This window comes from Emydura macquarii, unplaced genomic scaffold (assembly GCF_026122565.2).
Source record: "Emydura macquarii macquarii isolate MOO-44397 ecotype Brisbane River unplaced genomic scaffold, CSIRO-AGI_Emac_v2 contig_480, whole genome shotgun sequence".
Taxonomy (NCBI): Eukaryota; Metazoa; Chordata; order Testudines; family Chelidae; genus Emydura; species Emydura macquarii.
In genome coordinates, this window is record NW_027130617.1 from 2,808,831 (window position 1) to 2,822,981 (window position 14,151).

At 37.2% G+C, this 14,151-nt stretch overlaps 1 protein-coding gene across 7 annotated transcripts in view; it reads left to right on the plus strand.

Annotated features, from left to right (window-relative positions):
- The window catches only part of VAV3 (vav guanine nucleotide exchange factor 3), a 224,929-nt gene that overhangs the window by 99,724 nt on the left and 111,054 nt on the right, over positions 1 to 14,151 (plus strand). For all 7 annotated transcript variants that reach the window (XM_067538336.1, XM_067538338.1, XM_067538335.1 and 4 more), the window contains exons 11-15: positions 881 to 949; positions 4,786 to 4,872; positions 5,312 to 5,397; positions 5,813 to 5,945; positions 6,329 to 6,438. In XM_067538336.1, coding sequence (XP_067394437.1) covers positions 881 to 949; positions 4,786 to 4,872; positions 5,312 to 5,397; positions 5,813 to 5,945; positions 6,329 to 6,438 — 485 coding nt within the window. The remainder of the gene's footprint in view (positions 1 to 880; positions 950 to 4,785; positions 4,873 to 5,311; positions 5,398 to 5,812; positions 5,946 to 6,328; positions 6,439 to 14,151) is intronic.

Genomic DNA, 14,151 nt, shown 5'->3' on the forward strand with positions numbered 1-14,151 from the left:
AAAAATATATTAGTCTTTGCAGGAGCAAAATATTCACAAAAATTGCTAGAAAAACTGCATTTTTAAGTAGATGCACCTATTCCTACCATTTTCTAGTATTTTAGCAAGATATTATTTTTGGTTACAATTTATCTCTTCTTAAAAAGCAGTCAAGAAGAAATATCTTATTTCTCTCTGGGTTTTCATTTTTGCTTTTAACTAGCGTGTTAATGTATCTAGATTCTAGATGGGCTATGTACCTGTTATATAGCAAATAGTTAAAAATCCTTGAAATATTTCCATATACTGTCGACATATGTCATCCACATTCAAATTTATAAAATATTATATAAATGCAACTAATCTTGTACTTGAGTATTGATTATTTCATTGTGCTTAGGTAGTCACATATTTTAGCTAAAGATTTTATTGTCAGTATATATTGCTACTTCAACTTCACAAACAAACTCATATTTTGAAGTTTTGACTATTCATGTTGCTAGTAAAATGAAAATTAACTAATATGGGTTGCCTTGGCTTTCAGAACAGGCATGTACAGTAAGGATCTGACTGGTAAATTGTAATTGTTACCAAAATAGAATTAGCTTTTACTGACTGTTCATTGTCAAATATCATTATTATTTAGGAAATAGAGTGCTGACTCTTAACACTCGCCAGTTAGCTATTTGTGATAATCCCTAGTTGTGCATTATGGTAAGTATAGGGGACCACAGAGAAAAAAGTAAATTCTAGGACTATCTATTTAAGGCAAAATTGGCAAGTTTTTAAGAGTGACTACTGCACAGTAGTGGTTTTATTTCAGTGATAAATGTGGAAACTGATTGGCAGCTGGGTGAGTGAAAATTTGTTATAAAAATATCCCTGCTTTTTTTCCAAATAGGAACTGGTGAAGCACACTACTGACCCAACTGAGAAGGAAAATCTGAAGCTGGCACTTGATGCAATGAAGGTAAATGTGCGATGGCATGTAGATTTTTACATCTTCACTACCAGATAAAATGTTTTCAGAAGACAGTGGCAAGCAGGGGAGAAGTTCACAATATATTTTCTGCTGAAGGAGGTTCTGTATTTCACAATAGATCTAGCAAATATTTGTTAGCGTACATGAGAGTTTGTGGCTAATTAATAGCTTTTAGTGACTGATTCAATAGGTTTCGTATGGTGTGGAATAAAGATGACTGGCTTCTATTTACTTTCACATTATGTCCTGTAGTTTTCAGCCTCCTAACAATTTGGAAAAAAATTTGCCTTTCTCAATTTTACCAGTCTCTTTTACAACATTTAGTAAAACTCCATTACTGCAAGTCATCTCAAATTTTGGTTAACAGTTTCCCGGTGAGATAAACACAATTCTCTTTCTTCACAACTTATATCCCCCTGACCTAATATTGTCTGTGCAGCCTTAGGCTAGAAAGCATTAATATCTTTCCTAGTGACCATTACTCCATGTTCTACTGCAAATGTCACAAAGAAGTGCTTTCTAAAATAGGAATATCTCCTACATGTTTGGTGCTGTATCCCTTTGCAGAGTACAATTGGTCTGCAACTAGCTGTCTTCTCTAGGTTTCCTTTTCTTCTGATGCTGCGCACTGAGTTCATTTATGGTTTCGTTTACCTTTTCCCACTCTATCCTTTTCCTGGTTAACATGTCAGAAGATTGTTCCATTTAGCACATATTTTCTAAATATTTTTTCTTGTAGATATTACAGATTATGTATTTCTGAAGACATACAAATGAGGATAAACAATTTATGTTCAATAGAAAAAGATAAGCGGCAAATTTATTAGCACATTCAATGCACCAATATAGAAAATATACTGGTCCATGTCTTAAGATCATGCCTAAACTTTTTCCAGATCCCAACACTATAGGTGCAAGAGACTCATTTCCCAGTGCCGTCCAGGCCCATTGTTGTGCATGGGAACTGAGAATTAAGCTGGCTGCTGGTATGCTATGATATACTTTCTCTTTTGTTGTTCAGACATTACTGCCATCTCACTGTATGCCTGGGTCTTGAAGTTGTAGATATTTGGGCACCCTGCTAGTGCCTAGCCAGAATTACTGCATATAGGAGCAATTAGAGCCTCAACTTGCTTACATCCTTCACCAGGCCTGGTTGTCATCACATATCTGATGTTATTAGATATCTGAAATCATGTACGAATACCAAGACCAAAGAAGGTATCCCATCCTTTGACTGAAAGAAGCACTCCATCAGGCTGGAGGAAACCACCTTTAACTTAAACACTGGTTTCTGTAGGTGGAGATGATCTTCCTTATTTCCCTATTAATTTTTTTTAGCCCAGCTGATAGCAGTGCTTCTTTGTGCCTGGCTGATTTAGGGTAGGTCTCTCTCTCTCTGTCTCCTGTTGGAACTGTTCCACTTTGGATAAATAATTAAATATTTATTGGAGCGTGGCCTTGAACCTGTGTTTTCCATATCCCAAGTGAAAAGTTCCAGAAGGGTAGCCGTGTTAATCTGTATACAGCAAAAACAATGAGAGTCCTGTAGCACTTTAAAGACTAACAAATTTAATTGCTGCAGGCATAAATTTTTATGGGCTGTAACCCACTTCGTCAGATGTAAGGAATAGAAATCAGGGAGGAGGTATATATATACATCTAAGGGTAAGGAACAACAATGGGGAAGTTAGTTATGAGCAAAGTCCATTCAGTTAGAGTAGCTGAGGCCTATTCACAGCCATTGATTAGGAGGTGAGAATGTGTGAACAGTGACAATTACTCTTTGTAATGAGATAACCATTCCAAGTCCCTGTTCAGACCCAGTTTAATTGTGTCAAATTTGCATATGAGTTCCAGTTCTGCAGTTTCTCTTTTGAAGTCTGTTTTTGAAGTTGTTTGTAGAAGTATAGCAACTTTCAAGTCAGCTTTCAAGTCAGGAGATTGAAGTGTGAACTTTGTCCTGATCCACAACTACTTCAAATTTGGAGCCAATGTATACCTTCAAGTCAGTGGCACAGCTATGAGCACCCGCATGGCCCCACAGTATGCCAACATTTTTATGGCTGACCTAGAATGACACTTCGTCAACACTCACCCCCAAGCACCTCTCCTTTACCTTTGCCACATTGATGACATTTTCATCATCTGGACCCATGGAAAAGAGTCCCTCGAAGAATTCCACTGGGATTTCAATAGTTTCCACCCCACCATCAACCTCAGCCTGGACCAATCCACACAAGAAATCCACTTCCTGGACACTACAATACAAATAAAGGATGGTCACATTAATACAACCCTATACCAAAACCCAACTGACTGCAATATGTATCTTCATGCCTCCAGCTTCCACCCTGGACACATTACACGATCCATTGTCTACACCCAAGCCCTAAGATACAACCGGATTTGCTCCGATCCCTCAGATAGAGACAAACACCTACAGGATCTCCATAAAACATTCTTAAAACTATAATACCCATCTGGAGAGGTGAAGAAACAAATTGACAGAGCCAGATGGGCACCTATTACAAGACAGACCCAACAAAGAAAACAGCAGAACACCACTGGCCATCACCTACAGCCCCCAACTAAAATCTCTCCAGCACATGATGATCCCTCAGTTGCTCAAGCTGTGGGAGGCAGACCTATCCTTGCTTATAGACAGTCCCCCAACCTGAAGCAAATATTCACCAGCAACCGTACACCATACACAAAGAACACTAACCCAGGAACATACCCCTGCAACAAACCCCGTTGCCAGCTCTGCCCACACATCGACTCTAGTGACACCATCACAGGTCCTAACCACATCAGCCACACCATAAGGAGCTCATTCACCTGCGCATCTACTAATGTAATATATGCCATCATGTGCCAGCAATGCCCCTCTGCCATGTACATTGGCCAAACCGGACTGTCACTACGCAAAAGAATAAATGGACACAAATCAGACATAAAAAATGGTAACATCCATAAGCCAGTCAGAGAGCACTTCAATCTTCCAGGACACTCTGTAGCTGACTTGAAAGTTGCTATACTTCTACAAAAACTTCTAAAACAGACTTCAAAGAGAAACTGCAGAACTGGAACTCATATGCAAACTTGACACAATCAAACTGGGTCTAAATAGGAACTTGGAATGGTTATCTCATTACAAGAAGTAATTGTCATGTTCACACATTCTCACCTCCTAATCAATGGTTGTGAATAGGCCTCAACTACTCTAACTGAAAGGACTTTGCTCATACATAACTTCCCCATTGTTGTTCCTTACCTTAGATGTGTGTGTGTGTGTGTGTGTGTGTATATATATATATATATATATATATATATATATATACCTCCTCTCTGATTTCTATTCCTTACATTTGCCGAAGTGGGTTACAGCCCACGAAAGCTTATGCCTGCTGATATTAAAATTGTTAGTCTTTAAAGTGCTACAGGACTCCCGTTGTTTTTGCATATCCCAAGTGATTTCCTAATCATTGGGCTGTTGGCTACTCTATCTCTCTTTTTCTTTTGCAAAAAAATTCAAAAGATCTAGATTTTCTCTCAATGCAGAATGTGAAGATATTCAGAATTCTCAAAATTTTTACAAGATGAGAATACCATTTTCTGCCCAGCTCTAATATAGACAGGGTTTTTTAAACTTGAATACTTAGGCAAGTATTTCAGCAACTCTTGAACACTTAAATTAATTTTTTAAAATCCTCATTGTGCAGATTAGGCAAAATAAGGATGATAAATACAGTTGCTTAAAATAATGTACTGGAATTTTTCTCTCACAGAAATGTTTTCCCCTCCTTTTTTTTATGCTTTAGGACTTGGCTCAATACGTAAATGAAGTGAAGAGAGATAATGAAACCCACCGTGAAATTAAACAGTTTCAGTTATCAATAGAGAATTTGGTAAGTGATATGCTATATTTACACTCTTGATCCCAGATTTTCACAATTGTTCTGATTTACTGATATCTACTGTTCCTTACCATCTCCAATAATATTAGAAGCGTGGATAAAATTCAGGCATGTGTGTGTGTTGTTCTTTTGGCTGGCCTGGAATGATATCTGTATACTTCCTCTCCTATTCAGGCAGCTGAATTAATTTTGTTGCGCAGTGCCCCAAGTCCCTTGGTGAGTGGCACTTTAGGGAATAAAAGGAATTTATTAATGCCTTATCAACCTTAGTAGGATCATATGACCAAAAAAAGCCAAGTTCCTTTTGACTTTTTGAGAATCTGGCTTCTCAGTATAAGGATCAAACAAATACTGGAATATCACATTTTCCTAACTGTTCTTCTGGCATGTATATGTTAAATAATTAATGTATTTCATTATTTGTTTTTAGAACCATTCTCTTTCACTGTATGGAAGACCACAAGGTGATGGTGAAATAAGGATAACTACGTTAGACAAACGTGCAAGGCAGGACAGGTGAGAACATAGGTACAGCATTAGGGCTGCTAAACACAGAATTGGTATTAGAGAAATGTTTGTAAAATACAGCATGGCATCTGCCTGTTAAATGTGGTGTCAGTTCAGGAATTCTTGTGCATACATTCTCCTTTCATTGTACATGCATAGCTCCTATTAACATTAATGTCAAGGAAGTAAATTTTCAAAGTGGTTCATGGGAAATGAGCCATTACATTAACATCTAAATCCCTATGCACCTCTCGCAAAAGTACTTTAAATGGTTTGTGTTTTGTTACCCAGTAGTTTAATTGCTAACTTTCAAAATCATAAATGCTCCATGCAATGTTTTATATGGTAGTGTATTATTTTAAAAGGTTTGGTGTACTGGCATACAGACAAGTGTTTTAACCCTTTGTATATTATGTTTTCGTAGGCATATCTTCTTATTTGATCTAGCTGTAATTGTGTGCAAACGGCGAGGTGATAATTATGAAATGAAGGAAATAATAGATCTTCAGAAATACAAAATCACAAATAATCCCACTACTGATAAAGAAAATAAAAAGGTAAATGTTTATAATACTAATTCATACAAAATATGAAATACTGTTAAATATTTGAAATTCATAAGTCTTGAGTATATGAAATATTCTGCAACCACACATCAGAAATTAGTGTAACTTTTTTTTTTTATTTCAAAGCTATGTAGTATCAAAAACACACTGGGCATTGTGGTTTAAAATAGATGACTATTAAAGGATTTCAGCTATGTTAATTCTGATGTAATGAAGACATGAATGAGTTATTATTAAAGTGAATAGATGTGTAAAATAGCATGATCTCCATTTTTCCAAACTCAGGATTAGTGTTATACAATGAATATAAAAATGTCTTCTTTCTGCAAGCATATTAAATTGTTAACCAGAGAATTGCCATACTTTTCACACAGTGGTCTTATGGCTTCTACCTCATCCACATACAAGGACAAAATGGGTTGGAATTTTATTGCAAAACTAAAGATTTGAAAAAAAAGTGGCTTGAGCAGTTTGAAATGGCACTGTAAGTACACATTTTTCTGCTATTAAAATTCACTTCCTTAATGAGTATATAGGAATATTTTAAACAATGCTTTAATATGCATTTTAATCATAACAGTAATTCTGCACGTGCCAGGAAACTATTTTATTTGAATTTTTGAATAGCTCATAGCTGACATCTACGATGTAAAATAAGAATATTTCCCTGAAACATTTTTAGGAAAAGAGAGAGGGCACTCTAAGCTATGTGTTGCTTTCCAGCATAACTGCTAAAATTGTTTTAGTAATACAATCTAAAACACCGAGGGAAAATATTAATTGTTTTGGCAATAAATATTTAATATAATGGTGACTGATTTTTCCATCTTTATCTCTTGGTACATTGAAATATATTTTAGGAGATATGGTATGTTGACTTTTTTCCTAGTGACTTTAAACTAATTTATTATGTAGCATTTGGATCAGGTTTCTTTGATTTCCATAGCTTGACTTCCTTTGTGTGTTTGTGTGTATGTATATTTTCTAATTTATAAAAATAGCATGAATGTGTTAGACTTCTCAAAAAGTAATGGGTCTGATTATAGAACTGCAGATTGCATTATAGTTATGTGGTTTTGGCTTTTTCTATTTCTGATTCTGGTTGGGTAAACAAACATGGTTATTGACACTGAAAGTATTCTGATTAAATTTAAAACATAGGAACAAAGAAATCAGATGGAAAAGAGACAGTCTGCTTTATTTTTATTTTTTTTAAAGAAGGGGGTTCAGAGGGATATTCCTAATAAAAACAGAGTAGTGGAATTAACAAAGACAGTGTATCACTTATATGAATTTTTGTTTTGGATATTGATTTTTTTTTTAAGTGAAAGGGATGTTGTTAGCTGGACTCCACTGAAACACTTACAATCTTACCTCCTGTTAATTAAGTTTTTTTGTTTAATTTTTTTCCTTTTTTCTTTTTTTGATGAGAGTCAAGAGTTTAAGTTGGAATGGCGTAGAAGGTATGCAGGAGGAGAGATTTGCTTTGCCAAATGTCATGAGGCCTACCAAATAAGTTTTTCCTTCCTGCTGACCTTATCACCTCCATAGGAGGTACATGTTGAAGTGGGAGTTGTTCTTGGTGTGAGAGGTGGGGAATGGAAAGGCTTTTAACCAGCAAAGTACATTGAAAACTAAGTACTTTGCCTCTCTATGTCTATCTCTAGGTCTCCTCAGTGCCCTGTATAGGCCTCCTATGCTGTCATTGATGGTATTTCTTTATATTTAGATAACAATAAAAGTACCCCTAGTAAAAGCCCCCAAGATCCTAATTAATTAGACTGATGATTGAAAATAATGTCCACCCTGCCGTAATTATACAAATAATGATTAACTTGACCAGCCAGCTAGTAAGTCAAAGCAATAAAACAGCCTCCTCCCGCCCCAAGAACATACCTACAGTCTTGCTCCAAAACCTTTCCTGGTTCCCTGCATGAGTTTTTCATGTCTCCTCTCCCTGTTCCCCATCTATGCATCTTTTATGCCTTCTTCCCTTCTCTGTGCTCTGGGGATTCCCTGCACCCTCTCCATCCCACTCTCACCAGTATCCTTCCCCCCAACACCATGTGTCCCTCTCCTCTTACATCCCTCAGAGGCACCCTGCTGATGCTGGGAAACATAGCTCCCTGCCACATTTCCCTCCTGCCCCATCCCCTAGCCTCCACTCCCAATCTGTGTTCTTTTTGCTCCTTTTTCCTCTCTTACTTCTTCCCAGACTTCTTTGCAGCCATGTTTGATCTGATCTCCAGCACCTCTGTATTGTGATTCAACTGACGATTACAGTGAATCCACGTCAAATGCAAGTGTATTTGATCCTCTGAAGGGATTTGTTTAATTTTGGCCAGTATTTGCATGAAAATTTTCGTTTTCTTATCTTCAAATTATCGTGTGTGTGTGAGAGATGAGCTAATGCAATCAGACATAGTTATAAAAATGATGGGTGTCAGCCAAGGCACAGCGCTACTCATAATAGTGCTTTGGGAAAGGTAAATTATTGTTCCTGATTATCATAAATGATCAGAACACAGGGCCTGGAAGTTCAATGAGTTAATGCACTAGCCTTTCACCTGGATTCCATTCTGGCCTAAGTCACCAGTGAAAATGAGATTTGGTGATCTCAGACTTGTCCCTCATGGGTATTTGTCCACCTCATAAAACCACATCACAATTTAACACTGCTGCACATGACTGGCAGTCGTAATCTAGAGTAGTAGAGGGCTGGAATAGCAGGGTTAGTGAAGGTCAGGGCTGAGTTGTAACCTTGCATAGTGGTATTCTTTGCTCTAGCCAGTGTTATTGCTCCCTTATTTTTATAATCACTAAACCTCACTAGATTTAAAGGGACTTGCAGCATTTAATCAATTTCACAATCTCAAACCCTTTTATTTTTTCCTCATTTGGGGGTTTTGGCTTTATAGAATATCTCCTAAAAGTGACACTCCCCTTGGATGGGTCCCGGAAGCTTGGGAGCAATGGGTGCCCCACTCCCATGAGTTACCTCAGCATGTAGTGTGCTAATGAGATTACAAATGCTGAAGCATGGAGTCTGCCTTTGGATAAACAATAGGCTTAGTTTAGTCCCAATGTTCTTCTGTTTTTCAGTAGAATTTCAAACCTTATTAAAGTACAATTCTGTTCTGAAAAGTTACTATAGTACAATGACAGTTTCTTATTCTGCACATTCAGAGTTATAGTTGCTGACTTAACAGGCAAAACATTTTAACTACTTATTTTGCACTTCTGTTAGGACTGCAAAATCAACACAGCTGAAAAGGAGTGAACTGGATTCTTTCTTGTGTATCAGAAACAGCATTTTGCTACGTTCCACTCATTATGTCTATGCAAACCCACTGCCATTTGAGAAGCTTTCTGAATGAAAATAGGGCTGCCCAGGTGTTACTATAAGAACCTAATTTGTGAGCAAATTCAGATCTCATTTATACCAGTTTAAATCAAGAATAGAGCCCAGTCTACGCTAGAAAAGTTTTACTGCTATAACTGTTCAGGGTGTGATTTTTTTTTTTAAACTAAAATAGTTATACTGGTATGAGCCCTAGCATGGAGGCAGATATATCAGTACAAAGATAACTTATATCAGTCCACCTTAGTTTGCTTCCCAAATTGGAATAAGCACACTGATAAACTTTCTATTATTAACAAGCCCTAAGTCTAATGAAATGTCAAGAGAATTACTCCTGATGTATACTGATCAGAAATCAGAATTTTGCCCTTGATGTGCAGAGTCTTATATTACTGATGAAATATGTAATAGAAAGAACCTCACTTGTTTCTCAGAACCTAGGACTGGGAGAAACTGAGAAGATTTGATCTGGAAAACAGAAAAAAAAAACATGGAACCCACATTGTCACCTTTCAGTTTAGAACTGCTCTTATGTAGAAAAAATTAGCTGCAGAAAATGAGGAGTACTTTTTATTCCCAGGAAGAGACTCCAAACTCTAGACCTGATCTATGGTAATAGCACAACATGCACTGTAATATCTTTAGTGAAGGAAATTTGGGAGCAATGGGTACTGCTGCAGGAAGATATAAAATAAATTAAGATATTTTTAACTATTTCCATTTATGTGGCAGTTCTCCTGCCACTGTGTCTATATTTGCTGTTATTCTGAGACTAATATTTTGTGCAGAAAAATGGCTAATCCCTATGCACCTCAACTTTTATTACCAGTAAGAATTTCCTAAGTATTTTTATTAAAGAAAGCTAGTACATATGCTCTACATCCTCAGTGACATGATAAACTGCAACACCGCTGTACTAAATTTGATGTTGTTGACCTATTCACACTAATCTCCAAAATTGAAGCCAGCTCAACTGGCCTTGAATCTAATGTATTGTGTACAACCTTTCAAAATTGTCAGTTAATTTAGGGTGCTGGATCTTCTTGGCAGCAATAAAAAGAAGTGGGCCACTGGGGCAACACACTAAAAATCACAATTGGCCTCCTAAAACTGGAACTTTTGATAGACTAACATGCATCATGAGTTTGTGAGAGTGTTCGGCATGAATAAATGTAACTGGCGAAGAGCAGTCCGATGTGCTTTTAACAGTGGCTTGTGCATTATGAGTGGATTAGGGTTCTTTCCATATATCTGCTTAACTCTCATTGATATTAATGGGAATTATGCATGCATAGGGGGAGAACAAAACCATAGGTTGAAACAACAAAATTGTGCTCTTAAAAGCAGTTGTAATAAATCTGATCAGTTGGTGGGGTTTTTTTGCAGCTCTATTAGTAACATTGGATTAGGTTATAGTTGTGTGGGTTAATGTGTACTATTGTTTTTAAAAGAAAAAGTGCTACAAAAAGTGTTTAGTACACAGGGAGTGGTAGGCTATATACAATCTGCAGCATGTCTAATAATGTAGAGGCTAATGGAAAGACATTGCATATCTAAGAAACTGTTGATACAGCATTCAGCCAAAGTATTACACTCCTGCACCTCAAGTTAATGACATACAATGTAAATATAGTAAAACTAATAATAGTCAGCTTTAACCTAAGTGATAAGCCCACTGTTTCTTGTTATGCTTATTAAGCATATTAAGCTCTATTAGTGACCAATACTAGCTGATTCAGTGGAAATGTTAAATTCCCCATAATGTACCTAATAATTAATGTACCTAATAATTATGCAAAAGAATACAATATGCAGAGTGAAGATCCCTTCTTATCAGTCAGTATTCAGCTTGTGCTACAAAGCAGGAGAGTTGATAGCCCTTTCAGTTTTATTTTAGCTAATTCTACTACAGTCTTACCAATGTCTAATCATTTTTTGAAATTTACAAGCTAATTTCCTCACTGAAACTTTGTGGCAATGAATTCCAAAAGTTAACTGTGCTTTACTTAAAATATTTCCCCCTTTTCAGCAGACTTAAATTTGTTTTTCTTTATCATTTTATCAAGTTATCCTCTTTTATTCATCGAGTAATAGAAATGTAGGGATGGAAGGGGCCTTGAGAGGTCATCTAGTCTATCCCCTGCACTGAGGTGGTATTAAGTAAATCTAGACCTTCAGTGACAGGTGTTTGTCTCACCTGTTCTTAAAAACCTCCAAGGATGGGGATTCTGCAGCCTCTGTTGATAGACTATTCCAGGTGTAGCCCAGTCCTCTTTAATTGGCTGGACTGGACTCATCTGCTCTAATCCTAGTCTAATTAGGCCTAGTCTACCCATGGGGATCGACTGCCCTGTGATAGCAAGGCAGAGATGTGTAATATTGATTTATATTGGCATTACATTTTCTGTACTATTCAGTGTTCCCTTCTTAATGCAGAACTTATTTGCGTTCTTTGACCACCACTGTGCACTGAACAGATGTCTTTACTGAAGTCTTCACAGTGACATCTAGATATTTTTCTTGAAAGACTACAACTGCACACTAGGTTCCAAGATGTACAGAACCAAGAGCATTGCAGTACCTCACCTAACATTGTTATCTTTAACATACTCCAGATCCATTGAGTCCTGTCTGCTAAGATCATCAAATGCTCTTCCTGGTGAGGAACATTAGATTTTGAATGATAAGTGCTGTATTGAAAGTTGTAGTGATTAGGGTACCTTATGGGCCAGTCATCTCCATGTGTAATATTAATACGAGTCCAAAATAAATGTATGTTTGTGTTTTAATGTAATACCTACATAAAATTGACTTCATATGATACAGAACCCACTCAGTGCATTAATAGGTTCACAAGACTTTATCTTGTTCCGAAAACTGGATGTTGAACTGTTTCTTTGTCCTAGGAAGAATCAAATATTTCATCATGCTATCTTAAATCTTTCATTTTGGGCAGTATATTTAAAACTTTGAAAGCTATCTCACTCATGAAAGAGAATTACTGGATGTTGTGCTTTTAATTGTAACAGTGCTGTATTCAGTTTTTTGGGTGCTAATATGTTCTTTAATAGTTTGTGCTGCAGTAGAGGTATGATTTAGTCTACTGTTTTTGAAAACTCATCCTTTCATTTGGATGCCAGCTGTCATTCTCTAACGCAAGAAAGCCAAAACAGTCCATCTGAATGGAAGAAAACAATCCTGAGATTCACTGATACCCAAATCTGATAGATATGTGTGTCACACCTTGCATAAGCACACACCTTCATTTTAAATTAAGAAAGCAGCATAATTCAGTCTTGCAGTTATCTAAAGTGTTTTTTTATGATTATTTTTTTAAACTAGTACTAGAGACAGGGTAAATGAAAATGGTTCTCTTATCTATTATTATATCTCCATTTCCCAAATTTGCTTTATGCTTTGTGAGTAATGACTTATTGGGCAAATCCAACTCAGATAGATCTGCTCCCTCAGATACTGCATTAATAATGCATATGCATTAAAACGCATTCTGAAAGACTATTTGAGCTCTGACATATTGAACACTGACATAATAAATTAAAGCTTGTTGCTATCAATGCATTTTAAAAGCTTAGATACACACTGAATTTTCCAAACAGTCTGGAGTATTTCACTTTTAACAAACTGGTTCTAAGTTCACTTAGTTTACCAAAGCAAAACACAAACATGCCTGGCTGGATTTCTTTGGTGTCCTGCCTGCTTCCTAAAGTGCATGAAAAGGAAGAAGGCATTGTGTTGTTTAACTCTGTAGATAAAGATCTTACTAATCTGGGTCATGCATTACAGCTACTTGTACCACAAATGGTACTTTATTTGAAAAAACAGGACTCAGTGGAGGCAGAGGAGGGGCCACAGAGAGCTCTGCTGTTTTCCCAGTGACAGTGTAGAGGGTAGACTTGGAAGGGATTAAAGTGGTCCACGCTGCAGCTATGTGCTGTGGAAAAAGGGAGGCACTCATGTTGGCTTCAATGCATGCTATCCTGCCCTGAATGGTATTTCCTTTCTGTGCCCCCTGGCGCAGTCTGCTTGCCTGGCATCTCCAGGTTTATCTGCTTTGTGGATGCATGGTCTCCATGCATGGCCCCTCTATCTTGGGGACAAGATAATTGGCTTTGTAAATGGACATAGTGTGCCTTCCTTTGCCAGACCCTAAATCTTCTTAAGGCTGCTGCTTCTTGGAAGGATCAGCATCCTCTTGTCTTCAGGAAGTCTCTGGTGCCCCAAGTGCTGCTGCTCATCCCACCCTGATGATGTAAAAAGGGGCAGGGTTATTTTTTCAAAATGGAAAAATTAAGGGTATGGCCCTAAATTACCTGAACTCCAGATAAGTGTTCGTTTTCACTCATTTTAACTGTGGGGAAGAAAGAGGTATTTTAAGTTGGTGAGCTCCACATCATTTTATCCCCCAAATTACTAAAAAATGTCATCTAGAGCTGTGGTTTTCAGCTGGGAGTCAGCGACCCCCTGGGAAGCCATGAGCAGGTTTCAGGGGGTCTGCCGGAATAAACCAGAGAGCATACAGAAAATAAAAGCCGTTTCACCTCACGCCATTGCCTTTTTTATTTTTAAACTGGAGAGCATGTTAATTTTCCTGCATGATATGCTGAAACCGATCGATTTGGCTTCAGCAGGACCTGTGTTAGAGGGCAGCAAGCAGGACAATTGCCCACAGCCCCGGGTAGCGGGATTCAGGCTTCAGCTTCCGTTTCAGTCCCAGGGAATGGGGCTTGGGCATGTTAATGTTTGAGCATAATACACAATTTTTTATTTTTGCATCTATATTATCCTTTTCTTTTTTTATATTCTATATGTGTGTGT